The sequence below is a fragment of the Condylostylus longicornis genome, unplaced genomic scaffold, assembly GCF_029603195.1.
Source record: "Condylostylus longicornis isolate FDR11 unplaced genomic scaffold, ASM2960319v2 ptg000004l, whole genome shotgun sequence".
NCBI classification, from domain to species: domain Eukaryota; kingdom Metazoa; phylum Arthropoda; class Insecta; order Diptera; family Dolichopodidae; genus Condylostylus; species Condylostylus longicornis.
Window position 1 is genome coordinate 20951340 of NW_026577973.1, and position 25070 is coordinate 20976409.

At 24.3% G+C, this 25070-nt stretch overlaps 3 protein-coding genes across 5 annotated transcripts; 1 reads left to right on the top strand and 2 right to left on the bottom strand.

The window, feature by feature from the left end:
• Positions 1-1672: 1672 nt before the first annotated feature.
• Positions 1673-2815, top strand: LOC129612152 (arylalkylamine N-acetyltransferase 1-like). Its single transcript, XM_055525661.1, has 3 exons — positions 1673-1828; positions 1998-2150; positions 2279-2815. Exons 1-3 carry the CDS (start codon positions 1736-1738, stop codon positions 2693-2695), a joined length of 663 nt encoding a protein of 220 aa, XP_055381636.1. The 5' UTR covers positions 1673-1735; the 3' UTR covers positions 2696-2815.
• A 1040-nt stretch (positions 2816-3855) lies between these two features.
• Positions 3856-5113, bottom strand: LOC129611787 (dnaJ-like protein 60). Its single transcript, XM_055525099.1, has 5 exons — positions 4973-5113; positions 4776-4890; positions 4447-4613; positions 4239-4385; positions 3856-4184 (listed from the first exon to the last, which is right to left on the bottom strand). The coding sequence occupies exons 1-5, from the start codon at positions 5029-5031 to the stop codon at positions 4037-4039; spliced, it is 636 nt and encodes a 211-aa protein (XP_055381074.1). The 5' UTR covers positions 5032-5113; the 3' UTR covers positions 3856-4036.
• Positions 5114-7516: 2403 nt separating this feature from the next.
• LOC129607790 (aquaporin) lies at positions 7517-24026 on the bottom strand. 3 transcript variants are annotated; one of them, XM_055518977.1, is made up of 7 exons: positions 23902-24026; positions 9924-10132; positions 9749-9852; positions 8605-8748; positions 8331-8478; positions 7790-8049; positions 7517-7701 (listed from the first exon to the last, which is right to left on the bottom strand). In XM_055518977.1, exons 2-7 carry the CDS (start codon positions 10012-10014, stop codon positions 7666-7668), a joined length of 783 nt encoding a protein of 260 aa, XP_055374952.1. In that variant the 5' UTR covers positions 10015-10132; positions 23902-24026; the 3' UTR covers positions 7517-7665. The 3 variants fall into 3 exon arrangements, with proteins under 3 accessions (XP_055374952.1, XP_055374943.1, XP_055374957.1); XM_055518968.1 differs by having other exon boundaries at positions 23821-23960; XM_055518982.1 differs by lacking the exon at positions 23902-24026 and adding an exon at positions 18538-18674.
• Positions 24027-25070: the final 1044 nt, after the last annotated feature.

Consider the following 25070-nt stretch of genomic DNA (forward strand, 5'->3'; position numbering starts at 1 on the left):
TTTTTGGTCTATACAAACTTACACCAAAAAAGTAAAGTTTTATTTAGCAAGTTTGCATATATTTAAGCGTCATTTATTTATGTACATGTATAATATATATTTATATCATACACAAATATTATATATACGTATTAAGTATACAGAATATATAAAATAAATTTTGAAAAAAAGCAATAATTGTATTTCACAAAAAATTTTTTCCAAAAGAGTTTTAATAATAACCACAATAGAAAGAAACAATACAATAGTAAGATACGAGTATGTGTGCTACATATTTCTATCTTCTTTCTACGGAAATACTTATCAAGTTTTCTTACTTTTCAAGATCTATGCACATATGGAATTTCAGCTTCTTCTCTCCCTTCAGGGGTGTAGAAGTTTGGTAAACAGCTCCACGACCCAACGGACGGAGTGAAACTAATAAGCACTTTTTTCCAAATTCTTTTTTGGAAAAGTCCTAAAAGTGACACATTTCTCACTTAAGGGTTAATTGTAAGCAATATATGTATGTACATATGTAATAACAATAAGAAGCAGTGTGGAGAGCAATCTGCCGATAATTTTATACCTCTGAATCAATTTCGAAAAGAAAAATTTTTTATTTTTTCTACCTCGTTTTGTGACCACGTCATGCATCTGTTGTGCAGTTTTATGAAAGAATTTTCATTGATTAATAAGAAAAGAAATTTTTAAAAAATTAAATATAAATAACAAAACGTTATTGTTCATTTGCACATACAGGTACAATCACTTTATTCATAATATAACGTATATAATTAGTATATTTACTTTTAAAAAATTTAAAGCCGTTTTAATCTTTTAATTGACAATTTTGTAATTCTTACTTAGTATAATGATTTTCTTTTCCCTAAGCAATTATTAATAAGAAAAATTTTTTGTTTTGTTGAAAGTTGTGAGGAGGGTTTATGAATTTAAAAATATTAAGTAAATATAAGTGTTAATGTCTAGTAGCAATAATTATACACCTTTGCGTATACTACTTCAAAAATAAAATCCATAACTCTTGGTAGAAATCAACACTTATATATTTGAAAGAAATTGTAATATTTTGTAGCAACTTACACAATATATTGATAATAATTAAATGTATCACAAAAATTTACGATATCTGTCTAAAAAATATAACAAAACATGAATTTTTAATTTTATTTATGTAACATGTTCTATAAATAATCCACGATATCTTTTCTTTGGCTGTGTATTATTAAAAGCGAAAGTAGCAATAATAATTTAATGATGATATTCACTCAAAATTCTGGACTCTTTCGCAGTCCACTTTAATAAAAAATTCATGATTAAATTAAAAGCTATAAATATTTTTTTTTTGAATTAGTACTCTTGCTTGTAGCTTACTTATGACCTCGCACAAATGGATGTATATCTATTAAATTACATAGATATATATAAATATATAGGTATGAATGTGCAAATAGTTGTTAATTACTTATTCATATACATATATGTACTTACATAATTATAAAAGTACAATATGTACAATAAATAAATACACTTTGTAATATCTACATAATGTATGTATGTATGTAGATTTTTGTGATAAGAATTTAAAATAAGAATGAAAAGCTCATCAATTTTTTCAATTTGATTCAAAATTTTCCTATTTTGAGTTAGTTATACTAGAATATTAGATGGATTGAGAGTTTCTTTTTTTAAAGATTTATCTACATAAGTAGTTAAAGTAATTTAAGAAAAAGAAATGTCTGATCAAACCCCAAAATTTACTATAGAATTAATAAAAGAAGAGGACCAAAAAGAAGTTTACGAAGTTCTCAAAGAATTTTTCTTAAAGGTAATAAAATTTTTAAGTTTTATTTTGTAATTAAATAATATCTGAACATTTAAATAATAACACCGTGATGTATTATTGTTTGTATTCATATATGTATATGTATAAGTATAAACAGTTCAAGTTCGTTTTTTTTTTCTTTGCTTAAATATTTCTTTTTTTTTAAATATAGGATGAACCTAATTGTAAAAAAATGGGAATTACTCATTGTGACGATGCAGAAAAATATTTAACGAAAAATCTGGGAGATAATTGTTCTTTTAAAGCGGTCGATGAAAATGGGAAAATCATAGGCGTTGTTTCAAATGGAATCGGAAGGAAACCTGTAAGTTTTAGTTAAAATTTTTTGCAAAATCTAATTTAAATTTTTTCTTTATTTCATCAAAAAAAAAGAACTTATTTAACTCTTCTTCTTAATTTATTATACGAATACTTATGTAAAATGCTTTTTAGTCACCAGACTCTCCCAAAAAATCTGCTGTTGAATTAGCAACTGATGATAGGTGGCGAAAAATTTGTATGCTTATAGATAATATCAATGAACATTATGATATTTTTCAACAATATCCTGATTCGGAAACATTTCTTGATGGGAAAGCAATAGCTGTTAACCCGAACTATCGCGGCTTAGGAATAGCTGGAGAATTAATAAAAAGAACAATTCAATATATGAAAGAAAATAATATTCAAGCAATGATGAGAACATGTTCAAGTGCATTTTCTGCCAGAGTTATGGAAAAACTCAATATGAAAGAAGTTTATAGAATTAATTACAAAGATTTTATTGTTAATAATGAACAAATTTTAAATCCAGATAGTCCACATGTTGCTTGTAGAGTTTTTGTATTTGATATAAAAAATTTAAATTGATTATACAAAAACGTGGGCTAATATGTATATGTACATATGTATGTACGTACATTTAGAGGTACATTACACATATTCTTCAATATATACGGCTTTGTACATATGCTTATATGCAAATTATTATTATTGTCTTTTGAATTTTATTTTAGTAGTGCAATTTTGCAAGTAGCAAACAGCATCACACATTTGATTTTGCAGCTCCATTTTTAGAGATATACATATGTATGTACATATACGTACATATATGTATTTGCACAAACTTTTGAAGAAATTCAAACGCGTTTTCTAAGTGAACTATAAGAACAAGTTATTTTTAATCATTTTGCGTAATTAATAGGAAAAATATTTTTGGAAATTTTTTAAAAAATCATTTTAAAAATTTTAAACGCGTTTTCTAGTTAAAATAGAAGAGATAAGGCAATTCTAAGTGTCTTGCGTTATCCCTGGATACTCACAGATTCCGCCTATATCACTCTGTGAGCTCCGGATAATTCCTTTAAACTAGCTAAAACATTATGACAATAGTATACAAAAAATTTTATTGGACATATTTAAAAAGTCTTTTGAAAAATTTTAAAGTGTTTTCGGGGTGAACTAGAGGAGATAGCTTTTAACCATTTTTCTTAACCATTCACTTGGCCACAGGGGCTCGCAGAATCAGCCAATATACCATAATTAAGTGTAACAAAAAAGTTCTTGCATTTAATTAGAAAATCTTTCGTAAAAACTGAAACGCGATTACTGACTATAATAGAAGAGGCAGGTCGTTTTAAGTCGTTTTGTCCGATCACTAGGAAATCACAAATCCGACAATATACTCTGACTAAAAATTTCACCTAAATTTAAAAAACCAACTTTACTTATTTAATAAATAATGTATAGCCTACATTTGATAAATTGTTACTGATAGTATAAATTCAAAAAAATTTTCAAAAAAAAAATAAGAAGCTTGAAATCAATCAATTAGGTGGTTAAATTAGATAAAATTGCCTGCAAACGCAAAATAAAGAACTAATTTTGTACTTTTTCCACAAATGTTGTCGAAAAACATGTAAAAAATTTCATTTAAAAGTATCAAATTTATAATGTACTACTCCATGTAAGCTGGTAAATACATATTGTATAATGAGAGTAGAAAATATTAAATTGGATATATAGACGCTATTATATTTAATTATTCAAGTAGCGGTAATAAAATATATTTTTCTTTATTATTATAAATTTAGTCAAACAGAACTAGCCTCCAGTGCTAAACAATTTTTTTTATAAAAATGGTTTTTTTTACATTATCTAAATCACAGATATTTTTAATTCTCCTGTTATTTAAAAAGTTCCTGCCACATTTTATTTATCTTTCAAAATGCGCTGTATTACTCTTTCCAATTGTTTATCATTACCATATTTTACGGCATCAGCTCTAACAGATTCGTGTAAATTGCTTGCTTCTTTTGATAACTCATCCAATCGTTTCCTATCAAATGTAAATGAGTTTCTAAAAAAACGAAAATTTTCACACAACCACACATTAAATAAAGATCCACTGTACCTAACGAGATAAAATTCTAACGCTGTAAATACAGTGGCAAAAGCTAGCAGAATCCAAACAAATTTCAAATTTGATATTCTTTGCCATCCTTCTACTCCATAATAAGGACCTGGGTTCTCATTATAGTTGGGATATACTTTCCACGGTCTTTAAAAATAATTATAAATTTGTATTTAAAAGCTAGAATTTTGCATTTTTTAAAACTTACCCTTGAGCGTGTTGATAAGTGACATTTTGAAAACCCTTTGCAGCCAAATCTTGGTCATACTCCCTTCTGCTTGCTTTTTTGCTCAAAACTTGATAAGCTTCTTTAATAAGAACATATTTAGCAGTTGCTTTCGGGTCGTTTTGCACTGACTTTACATCAGGATGATGCTAAAAGTTAAAGAAATTAAAAATTATAGGTAGGAACAATTCGATCCTTTTTTGACCACAATTCTTTTTATTTTCGGTTCTTCACTGTTTTACTAATTAGAATATTAAAATTTTCATTTTAAGTGGTCATTCAAGTTTGTAAAGTACAAAATATCCAATTACTTCTTTAGACAATTTAATAAAAGCATTTCGTATTTCCTCAGTAGTGCAATTTCTTTTTAAATTTAGCACGTCATAATATGTTGCATCTGAACGTTGCGCATTTAAATGACGAAGCCTAAAAAATTTTTAAGAAATTACGTACTTTAAGATTTTAATAGAACTTATATATTTTGTTTTTCTATAAATTAATACCACACCAAAAAATTATTGGAAACTGTGTTCTATATTTATGTAAACACGGCCGAATAATATTCATCCCCAATTATTTGTTTTGATTGATTATAAAATTACATAAGGTCATAAATGACATATATTTTCTTAGGAACCTGTAGAACTGAAACGTCAATGTTTGTAAATAGAACCATAATATGTCTAATTAAAACTCAAATTTTTCTTTGTTATATATTTTTACAGATGCTATGACAGCAATTATTACTTGATTTTTACATGTTGACACAAGCAATAACTACATTTTCCCAAAAAAAATGACGAATATACAATAGCAAATTTTAACTGTCACAAAATTAAATGACATTATTTTTAAAATCAAAAGCTGTCAAAATATATGTATTTCAGAATGTTTTCGTTTTCAAATACTTTTTTTCATCAACAATAATTTTTTTTTTTAAAACTATCCAAAATAAAAATGTTCACGTTTTTGTATAACCAAAAATCATTTGTATATGTTTGATAAATATTTTGACATTAAACATTTATAAAACTCTTAAATATCTTTTGTCAATTGATTTTATTCGATAGTTTAGAACAGCGGTCAGCAAATTTTTATTTTTGTTCTTGACATTACAAAAAATAATAGTTTTTTCGGTGCTATCGCAACAACTGTGGCATAAAAATGCTTTAAAAATATGCTCTGATGTAGCACTTATTCTATTACGAAAGATTTATTTATTGTCACAAATGTTTAGTCCGGAAAATACTAAAGTGTGATAAAATGTGTATAAAAATCTTTATAATATTTTCAGGAAGTGCTAGCGCGAAAAGCAAGTACGTAGTGGTACTGCGATTCTTCGGAAACTGCCTTAATATTAAAATTAATCTTGGATTTTTTCATGTATGTAAACAGTACCATAAAAATATTACCAGTTAAGAAAATAATTCAAACTTGGATTACACATAAAAACCAGCGTTAATTTTAACGATAGCTAAGTCACAAAAAAGATTTTATATTTGAATCTTTTGATATATCATCATTTTATAAGGAAAAATATATGTATGTATATATAAAGTTACATACATACATGCATATATATGTATATAATTATCGACAAATTATATTTTAAATTACATATGATTGTATCTTTGCAAATCGAATAATAAGATCAGTATTGTTTGCATTATTAATAAATGAAATTGTTTCAAATGTATCTTTTTCAACAATTTTATAATTACATTCTAATGCACACCCCTAATTTTTGATTTATTAATTTTTGATATATTTTGAACTACTTGCGTTAAATGTATTGTAATGTCATTATTGACAATATATTTTGACAATACACATTTGCTGTAAAGTAGATATGATAGTTGGTAGCATTGGAGATAAAAATTATTATGTGAACAGAATAAAAGCGTTTAGCGGCAAAGGTGGACAATTTACGTTGTAAACCCAGGTTAAGAGCGGAACGGCAAAATCAATTAAACATTAAATACAAAAACTTTGTATATAATGTCAAAAAAAGCAGTCGCGGTAAAATAGGAAATCGAGTTTTTCAACTTCGGCGGTGAAATTCGCAGCTGAAATTTCGCTTGGTTCTATATGAATTCTGATATATCGCCGCGGGAGATCTTCTGTTTTCACCTTCATATGGATATGTAATGTATAAAACATTACGCGCGTAAACATATTAAATTTGCAATAACGGTTAAAAAGATAAAATTAAAAAGAAATAGATTAATAAAATTTAAAATAATTTTCAAGTATCCTACATAATAAATATATTGTTCAATGTTTTCCATATACATTTGCAAATAGCGAAATACTGAATTTTACTGTGCTTTGATATATTAGACAGGTTTATACGTAAAATCTATATTTATTCATGTGTATTTAAAATTGAAAGGTGTTTTTAAAAAAAAGAAGTTTTTCAACATCAGAACACGTAAGAATAACTTAAATTATATAATATATTTATGTGTGTCTATAAACTTATGTACCTACCTGAATCAAGAAATTCAACACTATAATAATATGCATCTTTCAATTACGTGCATTGTGCAATAAATAATAGATGTATGTAAATAATTCCGATTGAAGAGGCATTGTCTTACATAGGTGATTATTTTCCTACATGTTGAGTATAAAAGTAATACAAAGAGGTAAGCCTTTTAATGCTACAGGTCCTATTTAATTCTAAGAGGTCCTATTTAATGCAACAGCGATTCTTTCATTTCAGTTTAAATTCATTGTTTGATGTACACATAAATATAACCATGCATACTTCAAATTGTGTTTGTATCTTGATATAAATTGATCTTTCGGCCGTGACCTACATACATATTCATATAAAAGAGCTGAATCCTTTAACTATGGATTTGAGAAAAATGAAGTGTTTATATTTCAAGATATTGGGCCCGATATACATAGGTGCTATTATTAATTGACGACTAACCCTGAAGCAACTGATTTATCGAAGTAAATTTTATAATTTAAATTAATACATACATGCATGATATGTATTTAAATAACTAGTGTTTTCATTTTTTTAAATGAAATGCTCATAAAAATTTTATAAAATTACTGTGTCGTAAATAATTTATTATAACTTATGTTCTTATAATAATTACATACATACATTAAATAAAATAGACAAAAATATTTTTAAGACAAACTTAAATAATTAATTTAAATTAGAAAAAATAGAAGCGATTTTTATGCATATTCGTGGCGTTTTTCAAACTTTTTGAGCTAAAAAAATATCAAAAATTATGTTTTGATTTGTGATCAAATAATTAAGTTTTTGAATATGAAATAAATTTCATAATTTTAAGCTCACCTCTTCACTGTCTGCTGGAGGCATATATTCGTCCGAAATATCACGTTTGCTTTGTAAAATTTGAGTATATATTAATGCAGCAGCGATACCACCTAATATTGGACCAACCCAATAAATCCAATGATCATCCCAAACTCCTGTAATAACCGCTGTGCCTAACGTTCTTGCTGGATTCATACTTGACCCGGTATATCTAATTGTACCTAAATGTCCTAAAGTTACCGACATTCCAATTGCAAATGGAGCGGTGTAGTGATTATCTAAAATTATAAAATTTTATTCAAATATGTAATTTTATTTATGAACAAAAAATACAAATACAAAAGCTTCCACAAAACCGTTTTTCTGAAATACTTTCGTTTAAATTTTTATTTTAAACGTTAATTTTTGTAAAATTAAAAATAAGAATATTTAAGTAGACAAACTCAATACATAAAATGAATTTAGTTATGTTATATGTGGAGCTATGAAAGATATCAACCTACATCTGAACGAATACGTGCAATGTAACATCTATTGGAATGCGATTATAGATACCTACCTTTTTTATTTTCATCTGTTGCTCCAAATACTGTAAGCACTAGGACGAGTCCCAAGAAGAATTCAAAACCTAAACCTTGTAACGCTGTTTGATGTTCTGCTAGAGAAGTGTGTCCTAAACCATTATAGTATTTTTCATCCAACAGCGCCTTAAATTATAAAAGTTGATGTTTTAGTTCTACTTGTATAAACACTATAGGAATATGTAATATTTTTTTGAATTATTAAAGTTTGATGTAAAAATCTGATTGTAGTAAGGATTTACACATGTGTACCTTAATTGAAGCTGTTCCAGCAATAGCACCACAACATTGTGCAATTATATACAATAGCGCTTTGAAAACTGAAATTTTTCCAACAACTAACATTCCAAGTGTTACTGCTGGATTTACATGACCTCCGCTAACATGCCCGACAATCTGTAAGAAAAAAAAATACGTATAAGTGCATAATTCTATAAAAATTTAAGTAAATTTGAAAATTGTTGCAATTAGCTTTCCAGCAATTACTGACACGTTTCTACAAGTCTATATTTATATAAACTTATACGATTATATGTATGTAAAACTCGATTTTAAATTTAAATAAAAGAAAATGTAAAATTATTTGAAAACGAAAATTTCAAATAAAATTGTTGATTCACCTTGCCATATAAAGCTTTTGCTTTTTTGAAATTTTTTATATTTGTGATCATCATTGTTACTACAAGTATAAGTAATTTCAATCCAAAAAAAAAGAGTTCTAAATCTAAGGTGATCTTAATTATAAACATTTTCAATTCAAGATTTTTTCCATTTTTTGCTTTGCATCTTACAAATTAAATAAATATGCTTGAGCTTTGAATTGGAAAAATAAATAGCTATATGTAGGTATGTTAGTTAATTTTATTTAAAAATTTACCATTTTAAGTATGTACATAATTATTTAAAATTATTTAAAATGTACGAGTATATTATTAATTATGTATACGCATATGTATGCATGCGTATGTGTGCATTTGAATGATATAAATAGAAATTTTTCAAAAATTATTCATAAATAATCTATGTATGAGCAAACAAAAAAAAAAAAAATGTAATTTAATTGAATATCAATGATTTATGCAATGCTTTAAATATTTCTATTTTATGGTACTGTCTTAAGGTTAGACGTGCCACAATAATACATTATTTAATTCGGAAAGAAATTTGTAATGTCTAGAATAGTATGTATCTATTTAAAGACAATAAAGGACTTGTAAATTACTGAATGTCGTTGAAATGTAATATTATTTTTACTGGATTTTGAAACTAATATGTTATAAGCTATGTTGAGAAACTGAATACATTCATAAAACAAAAAATACACTTCACGAACTTTTATCCCCTAGAGGTTTTGGTTTGTTCTATTTCTATCACTGCAAAAGTAAAAATAACTTACCACAATTGCCATAAAAACTCCTAAACCAAATGCTAAAGCTTTAAAGGTTCCATCTTGTATTTGTGTACATGCGCCAACAGCAAAGAAATTTAATATAAAGTTACCTAATTATAAAAAAAAAAATAACAGAATGATTTATGTATCGGATTGAAATATTAATTAATTATTTGCTTACCCAAAAATTCAGCTATAACTGCTCTGTAAATTTTATCTTTTGTTGATTTAAATTCATTAATTCCCAGTTCATATTTAAATTTTCCAGCCATGATTAAATTTTCTTACAACTTTCTTACTGTTAAGTCTGCTGCAGAATTTTTATTTTTTCGTTACTGATATGTTAATATACCAATAATATTAAACTATTGTCTATTAGTTGTTGTTCGTCTAAAACAAAACAAAAAACTTAAATAAAATTGTTATTTTACTTAAAAGTATTTAATACTGTAGTGCATAGATGAATTTTTATTAACTACAAAATAATTGAACTTAATGAAAAATGTAAAAACAAAGCAAAACAAATTAACATATGTATAATTGGCCATTGAATAGACCTATGTATTTAAAATTCAATAGGCAATTTACCTTTTTTTTTTTAATTTTTGCTAAATAAGCGAATTGAAAGTGTGTTTGCTAGTTTAACAGACTTATTGTTAAACCATATTTATTCTGTTGTACATATTTCAAATAAATTTGAATAAAAAATAATAGCAAGTAGGTGTTAATAACTGCATATTTGCTATTAATATACTCATTATTAACATGTTATCATTTTTGTATTTGCAAAATGTTAATGATGTTGTAAAATTATGGTATAAGTACATATAATATGCATATTACGTATTTGATATGTAGTCAAATGAAATTTATTCCGGAAAATACACCGTTATCGTTTTTCCGTAAATAAAAAACTTAAATTTATACTTAGAATAAGAAAAAATACATAAATGTTTTCTCATCCGTTCGTATTTTTTCATAAAATATATGCATAATTTAGACAATTTTTAATTTCTAATTAAAATTAGAATTAAAAATTAAAATTCGATTAATTGTTGTATTCATTACAAAGATTAGATAGTATGCATATGCATTCGACTGTATGCATACGCTCAATGACGACTTGGTGATCACGAGGTAGTAAAACGGCATATTTGTATTTATTTGGTTGCGGTGAACCTTCCGAATCGGCCACGTCAACCAACCAAACATATTCAACACATTAACTTGTATTCATGTATGCATTTTTCTATTTTTATAGTTTAAAAGAAAGAGTTTTCATGATAAAAGGGATCCATTTAAATTTTTGGGAATTAGAAATATCACCGATTTGAAGTCAATCATCAATTCGGTATAAACTTCGATAAGTTTTCAATTGCTAACAAATATAATATTTTACATAATTATGTAAAATGAAGAAGTATATTTGAGAAAAATTTCAGAAAAATTTTAATTTTTATACTTTAATTAAATGTATAACTTTTGAGCTTAAGAATTTTTTTGGATTTTCCTAAATTTTTTCAGTGCACACAAATTCTAAATATTTTTTAAACTGATTGCAATAAATAATAATAATTATTGTATAATAACAATTACAACAATTTGAAAAAAACAAAAACAAGAGTTTTCCATGTGAAACATTTATTATCAAAATGTTAAACAACTGATTGTTAAATAGTCTAAGTACTTGAGTTACTAATTAGTTTTACAAATATTTATATGCATATAGATAATATTAATAAATTATGTCAATATTTACAATAATATTACAATCAAGAGTGTTCTAACATGTTTCTAAATTTTCAAGAATGTTCTAACATGTTGGTTACTATTTTGTCATTTATTTTGCCATTGCAGTATATGTATGTATGTATGCATGTACATATATAAATTAATCTTAATATGAATTTTCATTTTAATTATAACAGAATATAATATAAAACTTTTGTTAGCAAAAACATATTTTTTTGTGAATTTTCTCAAGGCATAACATTCTATTTATTGTTCGGAATAATGTTTTTTTGAGTAACACAACAATGAATTTATTGAAATAAAATATAAACTAATTTTAAATAATCAAATAATCTTAAAGAAAATAAGATAGTAAAATAATCGGAATTCGTAATAACTAGCTTTTAAATAAATAATTACCATCGCATGATACTTAGATTATATTGTGCTAAGCCAATTTTTTTTTAGTGAATTCTTACAAACTTTGCAATTTTCTTTTTCTTTTTATATCGCACGTAAACAATAGAATAAATTCTCATATCGAATCGTTCGAATTTGTTCTCGTTCTTAATTGATCAATCTATATTGAACTTTAAAGTAAGAATTTCTCATTATTCACGTAATTTCACAATTTGTTTATAGATATTTGGGCCCTGATCGTCTATCTCGATATTTTACTCGTAGAGTGAGAAGAAAGTGAGTAAATATCATTTACTTGTATAACGTAATTTTCGAGTGAGAAGAGTTATTTGGGATTGCGTTTTTCATTTTTCTCTTAAATGCATACAAAATTTATTCACTTTGTTTTTGAAAGTGATGCGTTGCCGTGTTCAGTCGATAATTTGAGAAAAAAAAAACAAAAATCCAATTAAAAAAATGAGTAATAGGAGAAAATGGTTGTTTCACTTATTGGAAAAATGAAACAACCATAAAAAAATACTGAGAATTCTGATTTGAAAGAAAATAAAAAGTAAGTAAAAAAGCAAGATATACGATCAGACTGTTAAAGTAACTATTTTCTATATTACTTTAGCGAAACGTAATAATTTCATTTGTGGAAAGTCCAGAACGTTAACCTTTGTTTTGATATACTTAATAAATAATGCAACTATTATCATAAAATTTCAAAGAACAATATTTTAACTATTGTTTTGGGATGAGTATTGTTAACGGATTACTATGCATTATTACTGATTTGTCATAATTTATAAAAATGTGAATTAGTCTTAATGAAAAGAAAATATGCGTCGCTTTACATTTTACATTCGAAACGTAACCATTTTTGTTAGTTTAAATTAATTAATTTGTTATAATTTTTATAACTTCTAATTTTATCTTGAATCTAATTGCATACTCGTAATAATCATTATTCTAGAAGTGTAATTGGAATAGTATAAAAATTTCAATTTTTATCACGTTAAATATCGATTAGAAAATTCTTTTACGTATTCCTGTATTATGAAAATGGCATTATATTAGATTTGTATTTAAATGCATAAGTAAGATTTTTAGCCTATATGTTAATTCATCAATTAATTTTTATTTTTTAATTTTTTATTTATTTATTTCATTAAAACTAAAATTATTTAGAGCTATGTTTAAAATTTTAAATGATATGCTAATTAATTAAGTTTTGTAAATAAAACTTATACATGCTATTGTGCTTTTTCAATTATGCTTATTATTTGTTTTTAATATCGAGTTCCCACTTTGAATTATTTGCGAATATTATGCAGTGTCGATGTTTTATTTTTTAAATACTTCTATATATTTTAAGTATTCCGGATTTTATTAAATAATTTTTTAAGGCTAAAACTCTTTTAAAACTCTGATTCGATTTACGGCTATGGTATTAGTTTAAAATTGAAAAACACAAACTATTGAATTACAAATGTAGTATAAGAACAAAAAATGTAATAATGTAAGATTGATAAATATTATTTATAAGAAGAGCAGTAGTTATAAGTGAAATAATGAGAGAAAGTAAAAATTCTACCAAATTTTCTTAAAATCATGTTGCTGTATATGTATGTTGTTGGCAGCCCAATTTACAATTTTTCAAATGAATAACAAAGTGTTAATTAAATCCTTCTACTGTTTGCGTATATATAGAACTTTATACATATTTCTTCTCAAATGTTTAACTTTAACTAAAATAAAAATTGAACACTCGCTTATCTTTGATAATTTAGTAATATAGTAAATAATTCAGCAAAATAATTTAGTAAATTCTTGATTTACTCGTTGGAATTTATGTACATATATGTATATTGTTTCAACAACGAAGCATTTAATGCTTCAGTACGTTTAAGAAATATGTAAGTAAAAATTCAATTCAAAATTAAATATTAAAAATTGTTTAGTTTTTTTTTAGGTGTTTATGTTCCAATTAAACTTGTCACATAAATTATAAAGACGTTTGGGCTTTTATTGTGTTCGTATACTGTACAACAAATAATTAACTTAAATGTAAATATAACAGTTTCGAACATTAGATGTCTATAATTCCATGTCAAACGTTAATAATGTTATTTCATGAATTTGAATCTTATAATATGCAAATCTACATTCATACATTTGTTATATCCATACGAACGTATATGTTTGAAATATATACTAAATTTGCCTTACCGTTTGTAATGCTAAGAGATAATATTCTGAGATATAGACTCTATACTCTGAGACAGAGCTTATACAGCTCTTGGTCAGCGGAGTCCGTATGTCCAAACGATATCTCAAAAACTAATTGAGCTAAGCTCACCAAATTTTTACAAATGATTTATAATAGTAAATATTAGAACTCTTTTAAATTGGATATGATCGAGGTACTGGTTCGGGTGGCTGTCACAAAACTTCAAAATTTATTTGAATAATCTCAGAAATTATAGAAACAAAGATATTGAAATTTCACATTAGCCAATATATTATTAGGGCTAACGTGTTTATAATAAACGTCGTTCAAAGTGCCTGTCTCTTTCTGGTAACTGCCATACAACTTGAAAAGTTATTTAGTTATAATTACATGCTGTTCAACAGTTATAGTAAAATGACATCTATATTTTTTAAAAGTTGTTGAGATCTCATACAATTACAAAAGTTATTTGGTCAGATCACAGAAATTACTTAGCGCGTAGTGCATAAAAATTTCCATAAGAAAGTATATTTTCAAGGCAGTTATGTTTAATAAAAGTAATTGAAATTTCTCATAGTTCAGAAACATAAGGCTACAAAACTGAAATGTCGAAGAATGAAATTTGGTGATATGATCATCATTTTCAGTAAAATTCTTTTAGTTTGTATGGATTTGTATGGTAACTACAATATATGTATAAAATATCACTATATGCATAAAAGGTAAGAGGTTCTAGGAACTGTGTGTTAATTATCTCCTACATTTAAAATCATTTTCTCGTACGGGTATCACAGAGTTGATACGGTCAACTATTTCTATTCTTGTTATTTTTCTATAATTGAAATTTCTAATTTCATATTAAACAATTTTTAATAAATTTTATTGAACTCAGTTTGTTTACTGTTCAGTTATAAACATACATACTTAGTTAGTCTGTGACTATTGAATGACATACCGCAGACAAAATATACAACATTATTTACATATAGGGTTAGTGTTATAGTACTTCAATTATTGCTTTTTGAGATGCAAGCGACGTTTTGTAACGCAAATTTTCCGTTTTAAATTAATTTACAATATGATATATTGCAATAAATGAATACTACATAGTAAATTTGTTATGCATCTGAATAATGGTATAGTGAGCAATGAACTCCGGGAAATTTTTGAATTATTGGCATAACAACACTGTACAACAATATTGAAAAGTGTAGGAAGCTCATGTTTAAATTTTTATATTGATTTTTTTTTGTATTCAAAATTGTACATATTTCTCTGTAAACTTTTTATCCACATTTTTAATATATTTTATATTTTAAGTAGTAGTTTTATATAAAACATGCAATTAGTAATTATTTTGATATTATAACATATATTTATAAATTAAAAAGAAGTTTGACATGTTTTCTTTTTTTTTAAAGATGCCCATAATTTCAATAATTTTGTATGTTTTCTGTATTTGGGAAGTCTTGCAGTTTATGTTTTACGAAATGTTTTTATTTGTGACGTTTTGTATTGTAATTTTACTTATGGAAAGTAAAATGTTGCCTTTAAAAGGTGCACTTGTACGGTAACAAAATATATGTCTGCATATGTAATCAAAAAAAAATTTTTAAAAGGAAACAAAATTTTATTTCTTAAAAATTTTGTTTTAAAATCATGAATTTTAAGATTGTAAAAATATTGAAAAATTTCGTTTTTGAAGTGAGTACGAACGTTTTTGATTCTAGAAATGCGATGATTTAGCTATATAAAGCTTCAACTGAAGAAAATTAAAGATTGTAGAAATTATAGAAAAAATATAAAGTTAGGTAAAATCAATAGCTTGCAATGTAGCACTTTTCCCTTACAAAAAGTGAAAATGTCGCTTTTTAAACAATCTAGCTATGCGCTACATTATTAAAATTACTTTCATTTACATACGAAAAAATTTCAAAAACTGCATACTTTTAGGATGAACAATGTAAGCTATCTTTGAAATATTACAAAAAACAAAAGATTGAAAAAGGCGTTAACATAATGCTTGAATTTAAGAGTTACGTATGTGAGTTAAAAAAAAATAATTATATTTTTTAATGAGACGACATTTACCGTTAGCCTTCTGCATTTATAGAAATTTGGAAAAGCTTACAGTTTCGGAAATATAAGGTGCCAAAAATTCAAATTTTCCAAACAATAACTTCAGAAGGGTTGAAGCTGGTAAAAAAATTTCTTCTAATGAAATTAATTATTTATTTAAAATTAAAAGTTTCTTAAATTTCAGATTCCTAAAACGTACGGCTTAGAAGAAAAACAATATGAAATTTGCAACTCTTTTCACTTTTTGCTGCGTTAAATGTTTTCTACCTTAGCATAATTTTACGATCTAGAGTAAAATTATTGTAAAGATTAAGTTCGTTGAAAAGCGCGTACTCGTAAATTATTTAAACTAAAATTTTTTTGATTTCAACTTTCATAAAATTTTCTTATTGTAAAATAATAAGTTGCTTTTAGTTCACTCTTACGGTTTCCTTGAATAAAATTTTATCTTGAGTTTCATTATTTATACAATTTTATGAAATTAAGAATATTCATGAATTTTAATTTTATTAATATACGGTACGAATAAATTATTTTTACATTTAATCTATTTATGTAAAGGTTTTTTAATTTTAATTTGAATTAATCAGTATTTTATTTCATTATTATTAAGTTGATGATGTCATTATTATAATAATATTCTCGTATGTAAACGTTGATTGACTCTTAAATATTTCGATTTCTTCTTTAACTATTTTGAAAGTATATAAGTAAATTGTAAATAAGTAAATTGGGAAACTATGATGCTTTATACGCTATCCGAAGCTATTTTTCTCAAAACAAGATTTTTATCCAAAATTTATCCAAACAATGAACATCACAAATTTTAATTTTATTTAAAAGCAAAATTTTTATATTTTTAGTTTTTACTTGTTTTTGTTTTTGAATATAAAGGTTGTAAATGGTTATATAAAAAAAAGGTTTTATATTTGAGAGAGGCTTAAATTAAAACAAGATTTTTTTATGTCTTATTTACTTCGAAATAATCAACACCGTGCATTCTTAATAAATTTTCGTATATTTTATTATACAGGTATTCTGTACTGAATGTAGGTAAGATATTGCAAACAAGATTCGCGTTAAACAAAATTTATCAACACCGAAATATCGACATTGAAATTAATCATATTTACAATAGTATTAAAATGTTTTATTAAGAATGTCGAAAATTTTTTTAATAATTAATTTTATTTGTAAAATCATAGCAATATACATACACACTTTAGATAATTTTTAATGTAACATTTTTACATTGCACGTGCATACACACATATGTATATATATATATATATAATATGAATTACAGAATACAATCAATTTTAATATAATTACAAAAATAAAACATAATTTCCAAGAGAATAATAATTTAATTTCTCAGACTTTAATCAATAAATTCTCAATTTTCCATTTAAAGTTTCTAAAAGATTTCAAATTAGAAAAACCTTAATGAATCATTAAATAGAATGACAATTTAATTGTATTAATACTCGTATAATATGTAAGTTCCTGAAAGGAAATGCTTTTAACTGCACTATTTTTATTGGGAAATTCATTAACATTGTGTTCTATTTTAAACCTTATTAGCATATCAGTTTGTGTTTTTTTTATAATTAGTAAAGGATAACATTGAGTATATATTGCTTTTTTTTTGTAAAATCAGAGATTTATTCAAAAATGAATATTTATAAAATGCAAAATGTTGTCTTAAGTAGTTCTCGCAATTAAGTATGATTAATATAGAATCGATTGCCAACTGTTATTTTATGAATAAACATATATGTAATGTGTAACACACATAAATGTTATGTGCATCTTAAATCACGTATTCTAAAACACTAAATTCATTTTTACACAATTTGTAATAAAAATCAAAATAAAATCATTAAATTATTTTCTTTAAGGCAATGAAATACCATAAGTTTTATATAAAAATTTTATGTAAAATTTCCATCTACATATACATACATACATTTATACATTCTTGAATACACGAATTTTTAAATTTTTATTTACTGACAAATTACTGAATATATTGTAATTGCGAAAGTAATTAAATCTGTAAAGACACTTTAGTAATGAATTTTGATTTATTTATTTTTTTGTTCGTATTTATTGCTTTTGTTCTTCGGTCTACAAATAATAATACAATTTTAAATAACTTTATAAATATTGAAATTTTATACATACATACGTTATGTACTTAAATTTTATTTTTACACACAATTACTTATTTTTTCAAAAGTTAGTGGCTGTAAAATTTATTTTCATGTTATTTAATTGCATTTATTGTAAAAAAAAATATCTACAATATGTGAATTAATGAAAAACTTTCTAATTTTTTTTTTAGACTTGCCAGTATTAGAAAAATAACACGAGGTACCACGAATATTTTTAGTTATGAATAAAAATTAAACTGAGCTGCGATCCTACAATCATTGTACAAGAATTTTATTTATTTTAAAATTTTTACGAATGGAGAAAAATCGCAAGAATTGGCTAAACTTAATTAGGATTTTTTTCTACATTATATCCGAATGTAAGAATGTGTACTGAAAAGTAAAAATGTTTTTAATTTTCATTACTCTTTATGATAAGCACAATTTCATTCAGTTTAATTGATAAAAACTGCTTATATCTAATAATAAGTATCTAATAAGTATTCAATTAATTTTTAATTATAAGATAACATTTCTGTATGTTGTTCGTGCATGTTATTTTTATTAATAGGTTCAAACAAGTGTTTGAATATATTTTCTATAAGAAAAATTTAGGGTTATGTAAATCTTTTTTTTTTAAAAGGTAGATTGAACTTTCGAGTTTTATATTTTTAAATTTAAAAAAAAAGTATGGGATTTTTTTTAAGTACTATATTATGTTAAGAGTTCTAAATCAAAATATCAGTATAAATTTTATAAAAGAAATTCAAAGTTTTATTGAAATTTATTTTATGAAAAATATGGTCATCCAGATTTGAGGCTATTGGTGGATGTCCTCACTGGGCACTGCCTCTCGATGGTCCATCTGAAAAGGTTGGGCAGAGCAGAAGACAGGATCCGCTGTCTATGCCTGGATTAGGACGAAACAATGAAGCACTTATTTGGTGAATGCGATTCGGTGGCTCGCCTGCGAAGGGGCTTTGAGACCCCGAGAAAAATCTCTTGGTTTAATGTGTGTAATCCCGCTGCTATAATGCAGTTTGTCAGGGGGATTTTTTTTCATAGAAAAACACAAATCTATTCAAAATTGTTTACAGTCCCATTAATATTAATTTCAACTTTTTGCAAGTCACTCAAGATTTTTTCCATTTAATTAGCAACAGTGATTTTTTTAATTTCATATATTCTTATAATTGCGTTTTTTAATTGAGAAAATAAGTAAAACATTTAAAAACCTTTACTAATACTCGTAATAAAAATAATATTTTTTGTATTCGTTTTTTATTTTGTTATAAGAATTATAAAAAATTATTAGGAAGACTAATATACAATTAAATTATTTTTAAGATTTTTAACCAATGTAATATCTTTATATTAAAGAAAGAAAAAAGTGAAATCTAATTTTAAAACACAATTTATATGAAATTTTCAAATATAAAAGAATATTAATAAATATACTTTCTACTTTACAATATCTAGGTCTATACGTAGGTGGGTTGTTGGCAAACATTTTGTATTCATTTGTTTATAAATGATTTCTGTAATGTTATTGTGAAAACCATATAAAATTTAAGTTTATTATAAGTTGAGGAAATTACTTCAAGTTTTGTCGCATTTCTAGAGTTATTGAAATTTAAATATTAATAAAAATAAATTGGTAATTTTTACAAATTTAGTTATTTTAATGAAATTTTGAAATAAATTTTCTGTAAAGAACGGCAAATAATGCAAATTATTCGTTAATTTAAAATATTAAAATTATTAAATTAAATATCAAATTATTAGTGTTTATAAGTTCTAAGTTTATAAGTCGGAAAAGGAGAAATCCGGCGGTACCACAACGGGCCTAGCTGACCTATGTCATATGTGTATCTTTTTGGGGTGCCGCGACAACCTGACCTTACCTAACCTATGGTTTGTAATCGTGATCAATATAATTTAAGATTAACAATCTTTAATTTGTTCATATATGGATTATTAAAAAAATAAAATTTTTAAATTGAATTTAAAACACATTAAAGTAATAAATTAATTGATTAAGGTTTTAAAGAAGTGAAAATATTTGAATTTAGTTTAATAAGCAATTTTATCTTCAAGTATTTTATTAGAGCATAATTTAAAAGTTTTTTTTTTTTAGATCATCCATTTTGAACGAGTCATCAAAAAACAAAAAAAAAAAAAAATAGCAATTGAATTTTTTTTCAGGGTTAAAACTAGATTATCTTTCCCAAGCGGGTAATAATAATTAATGACCTATTATAAGAAATAAAAAAACAAGAATCTTAAAAAATTCAAGGTTGAAATTTATCTTAAAAATTAAATGTTCTATCCATATACATACAAACTTAACCAAAAATATACAAACGTATTAAAATATTTTACCAAATATTATTTTACGCTTTTATACATATATTAGGTTAGTTAATGTTATATATATATATATTTATTACACGTGTTACATCATAAGTTTTTCTAAAAATATAATTTTTATATTTAGTAAAAATTATTATGTCAATTCTAATAATGCGTAGGTCTTTTTTCTATTATAATGTTTATATGGTTTTTTTGAGTAATATTTGAGTATTTCGGTTTTTTGAACTTAATATAGAAATTTAAGTTATAAATAGATATAAATAATAAATACTGTTATATTTTATTAGATATAATATTTTATATAAAATATTAGAACGTTTTGCATTTATCATTTGTCCCCCCCCTATATGACTATTGCTGAATTTTGATTGAATTTCTTTTCGTTTTTAATTTTTGTTTTCAAAATAAATATGCTAAATTTTAACAATCTTCACTATAACATGTGTATCATAAGATAACATTATCGTTATAATTAATTTACAATATAAAAAATATTCTATTCTTATCAATTTTCATTGTAAAGGCACACATTTTAAATACAAAATTGCACGTTAAGTTTTCATTCATAATTGCGTATAGACATATGATAATATTTTGGTGAGCCACTTAACATACTTGTATAAGGTCTCCTTTTTAAGTAAAAACATATTATGTATTTTAAAATTGTGTTGGAATTATGTTAAATACTTCTTTTGTAATCAAAAACACTTAAGTTTTTATATCAGTTTGATATTGTACTAATTCAAGATAATATATGACTTAAAAGTGTTAAGTACATTGTTTTTGATTATGAATAATGTACATATAATATGGACAATTTAGCAACTAACATAGGTAATTCGAAAGAAAGTGGAATTCTTGCATTTTCTTTTAAAATTTGATTAATTATTTACTTTAGAAAATATACAAAAAGTAAAAGTTGAAAAATGTACAAAATTTGAATCATCGAATTTATGGGAAATTAGAAGCTATACGTTAATATTGAATAGTTGAAATGAATCAACTGAGCACGCAATTAAAAACAGAATATTGTTTTTGATTGAAAGGCATTGAATCAATTTTTAATTCAATAATTTCAGTTAATTTTTAAAGATCTAGCGGTACCTATCTACTTAAACTTCCACTTCTAATTAAAAATTTTTTCTTTCAATGCCTTTCAATAGAACTTGTAACTGTAATTACTTCCAATTAGAATTTTTATAAAACACCTAATTTTAAATTTTATTTAGCTTTTGGCAGCGTTAATGTTTATAGCTAAGCAAGCTTTAAATTTACAATATTTTTGAAATATTAAGGTACATTATACTGCGAAAACATACGTTAATGAACTTATCACGTGCGGTCTGTAAAATATTTATTTTGTACCTGTCATCAAAAATAGGATGTCTACGAAAAGTAAAAAATGTTTGCAACCATTATGTAGTCCTTATCTACAAACTAAAATTTTAATTAATCTTTAAAAATTTCAAGTTTCAAATTCTTTAATCATTAAATGCTAATAATTATATGTATGTACCTTAATGTTAAAAAAGTTAATTAAGGAAGTTTATTAAATTTATTGGTTTAATTCAGGAAATATATCATTAGTAATGCTTTAAATTTATAATTTACCATAGACTCTGATTAAATTTAGTACAAAAAAAAAAAACAGAAACAATAACAAAAATTTATACAAAAGGTGAAGCTTTTGAATTTTTAATTAAAATCAAAAGGTACAAAATTTTTTAATAGACTACTTACAGTTCTATGTAAATTTTTAAATTTTAAATGAAATCATGAATCAAACTATACATATATTGAAATAAAAGTTGTAAATAGATTAATTTTTTTGCTACCTAACCAATTTAATTATAATTTCAAATTGAATTTTAATTAATGACACAAAGTGAAATGAAATTAAATCTAATTAATTATAAAATTTAGAATATTCTCAATTTCATAATTTAAATTAGGTATTTTTAATAATTCAGTTTTATTCTATTAAAAATATTGTAACTGCAAACTAGGGTTTTTAAAACATTTAGCGCAAATTCGAAGTTTTATTTTTATACTATTGTATAGAAGGAGAAAGTCGTAGATTTACAAATTTCGGAAGATTTAGAAGAATTATTTGGGTACTTTATGTAATTAAAAGCTTTTGAATGCGGCAGTACTTCAATAACTGCAAAAAACATTTATTTATTGCACACAGCAATTTTGAAGTCTTTTCTGAGTTAGAAACGTAAACGTATTTTCAAAAATGTCCTTTTACTGTAAGTTTTGACCCAATTCTTAAATATAATCATAAATTATTGATAGTTTCTCTAAGAGAGATATCCAAGAAATACGAGCACAGTGATGCGTTTCTTTATTTATAATAAGTGAAAATGCTAACATACTAATGAGGGCTAGTAACTCATAATCAAGAACATAATTTAAACAATATATTTAATTACAAACAATTTTTTAATGACTACTTAATTATTATAAATAATTATCTGTAATTGATTAAGCTGAAGTTGACAAAATTTCAAAACATTCTAAAAAATAAACTCTAATTTATCTAAAATTTTAATCTTTATTTTGTGTGCAATTAAAATTTTCTCACTTTTGTAAAATTAAGAAATAAGTACTTCATTATAGCTACAAATTTTTCGAAAAAAAATTATTTTTAATGTCAATAAGCTCTTAACACTTTCAATTACACTCAAATAATAAATTTATTACTTCTATAACATCATTCTGAAAATTCCTTGACATTTTGCAACCCTTAATATTTTTTTCTCATTATAAAGTACTAATGACCTACGCACACTCATACTTACAAAAAAAAAACAATAAAAATATTAAAATAAAATTATTTTGTTTGTAAAATTATACTGCAACTCTTGCCAAAAAAAAAATATAAGCAACGGTACATATAACCGTAACAAAATAATATTTTAATTACCGTTACTTAAATGTAAAATAATGAAACAAAATAAAAAGAAAAACATAAAATTTAAATAAATTTGTAAATAAATGTTTTTTTTTTGTTCTAAATTAATTTTTTTAATAAATACAAAATAAAATTTTAATTCAAAATATTTTTTGTTTTTAATTTAAAGAAACTTTCTTTCCACACACACCTGTTTCTTTTTTATTTTATTATTTTTATACAATGTATATATATATACGAGTATATAATACACGCGATATAATGAACTGACCTGTTGCGTTAACAAAATACAACTGAAGCTTAACTATTATTTAATTCAACTAAGACTGACTGACTGACTAAAATAGAATATTTTGATATGACTAAATTTGTTCATTCATAGCTATTTTATTAGCTAGCTACTCGTTGACCTCCTAGGTAAATAATATACACTTGTAGTAAATGTGGTAAATAGTTTGTTAGGTTTGTCTTTTTATTTTGTACATTATAAGATATTAATGATTATTTTTTTTTGGTATTGTTTTTTATTTTTATTATTTATATTTATATTTTCGCTTTTTATTTAATTTTGTACATATTATTGTTAATATCTTCGCTCCGCTTGATTATTTCATAAAAAAAAGAACAAAAAAACAAGAAAATAAAAAATATAATATTATGAAAAATTACAAAAAAAAGAGAAAAAAAAACAGCAAATACCATCATCATTTTTGAATTGGAATCCCTTTTGATTCAAGTATCATGGGTTTAAAAGTTTATGTGCATAGCTTTGTGGGTTTAGTATTTACAAGCTTTTCGGCTGTTTTTCTCAGGTTGTTTTTGTGCTTTTATTGCTATTTTATGTTAATCAGTTTATGTTTTTATATTCATAAATAAAATTTGGTACTTATTTGAAAGAGTATCATAAATAAAAATTGTTTCCTTTATATTTGGAATGTTTTTAAAGAAATCAGAAGAATCGCAGTGTTTATATATACACACTGCGATTCTTCTGTTTATATATACACACTGCGATTCTTCTGATTTATGTATTTATGTGTATTTATGTATATATACATATTATACATATACAATTTATGCAATTGTTTGATTTGATGCAGCATTTTGCAATAAACTATTAAACAATTTAAAATATAACACAATATTTCAAACCATATAGTTGAAATATTTTTTGTAAAAACGCTTTTATTTGTAGGTACGTAATATAAACCTTATCTACCCTTTATAAAAAATATTTTCAATGAAACCTACTTTTTCGAAGTTTCTGCTTAAATATCTAATAAAACTAGTTTTAAATCTAAATCAGCTTATATATAAATAATTAAAAAATTTTTAACTATTATGCATATAACAGTTTTTCACTTAGCATATATGTATCATACCATAGTTATATCATTCCAAAACATAAAACAGAACCCCAAAAATTTTCAATTAATTACA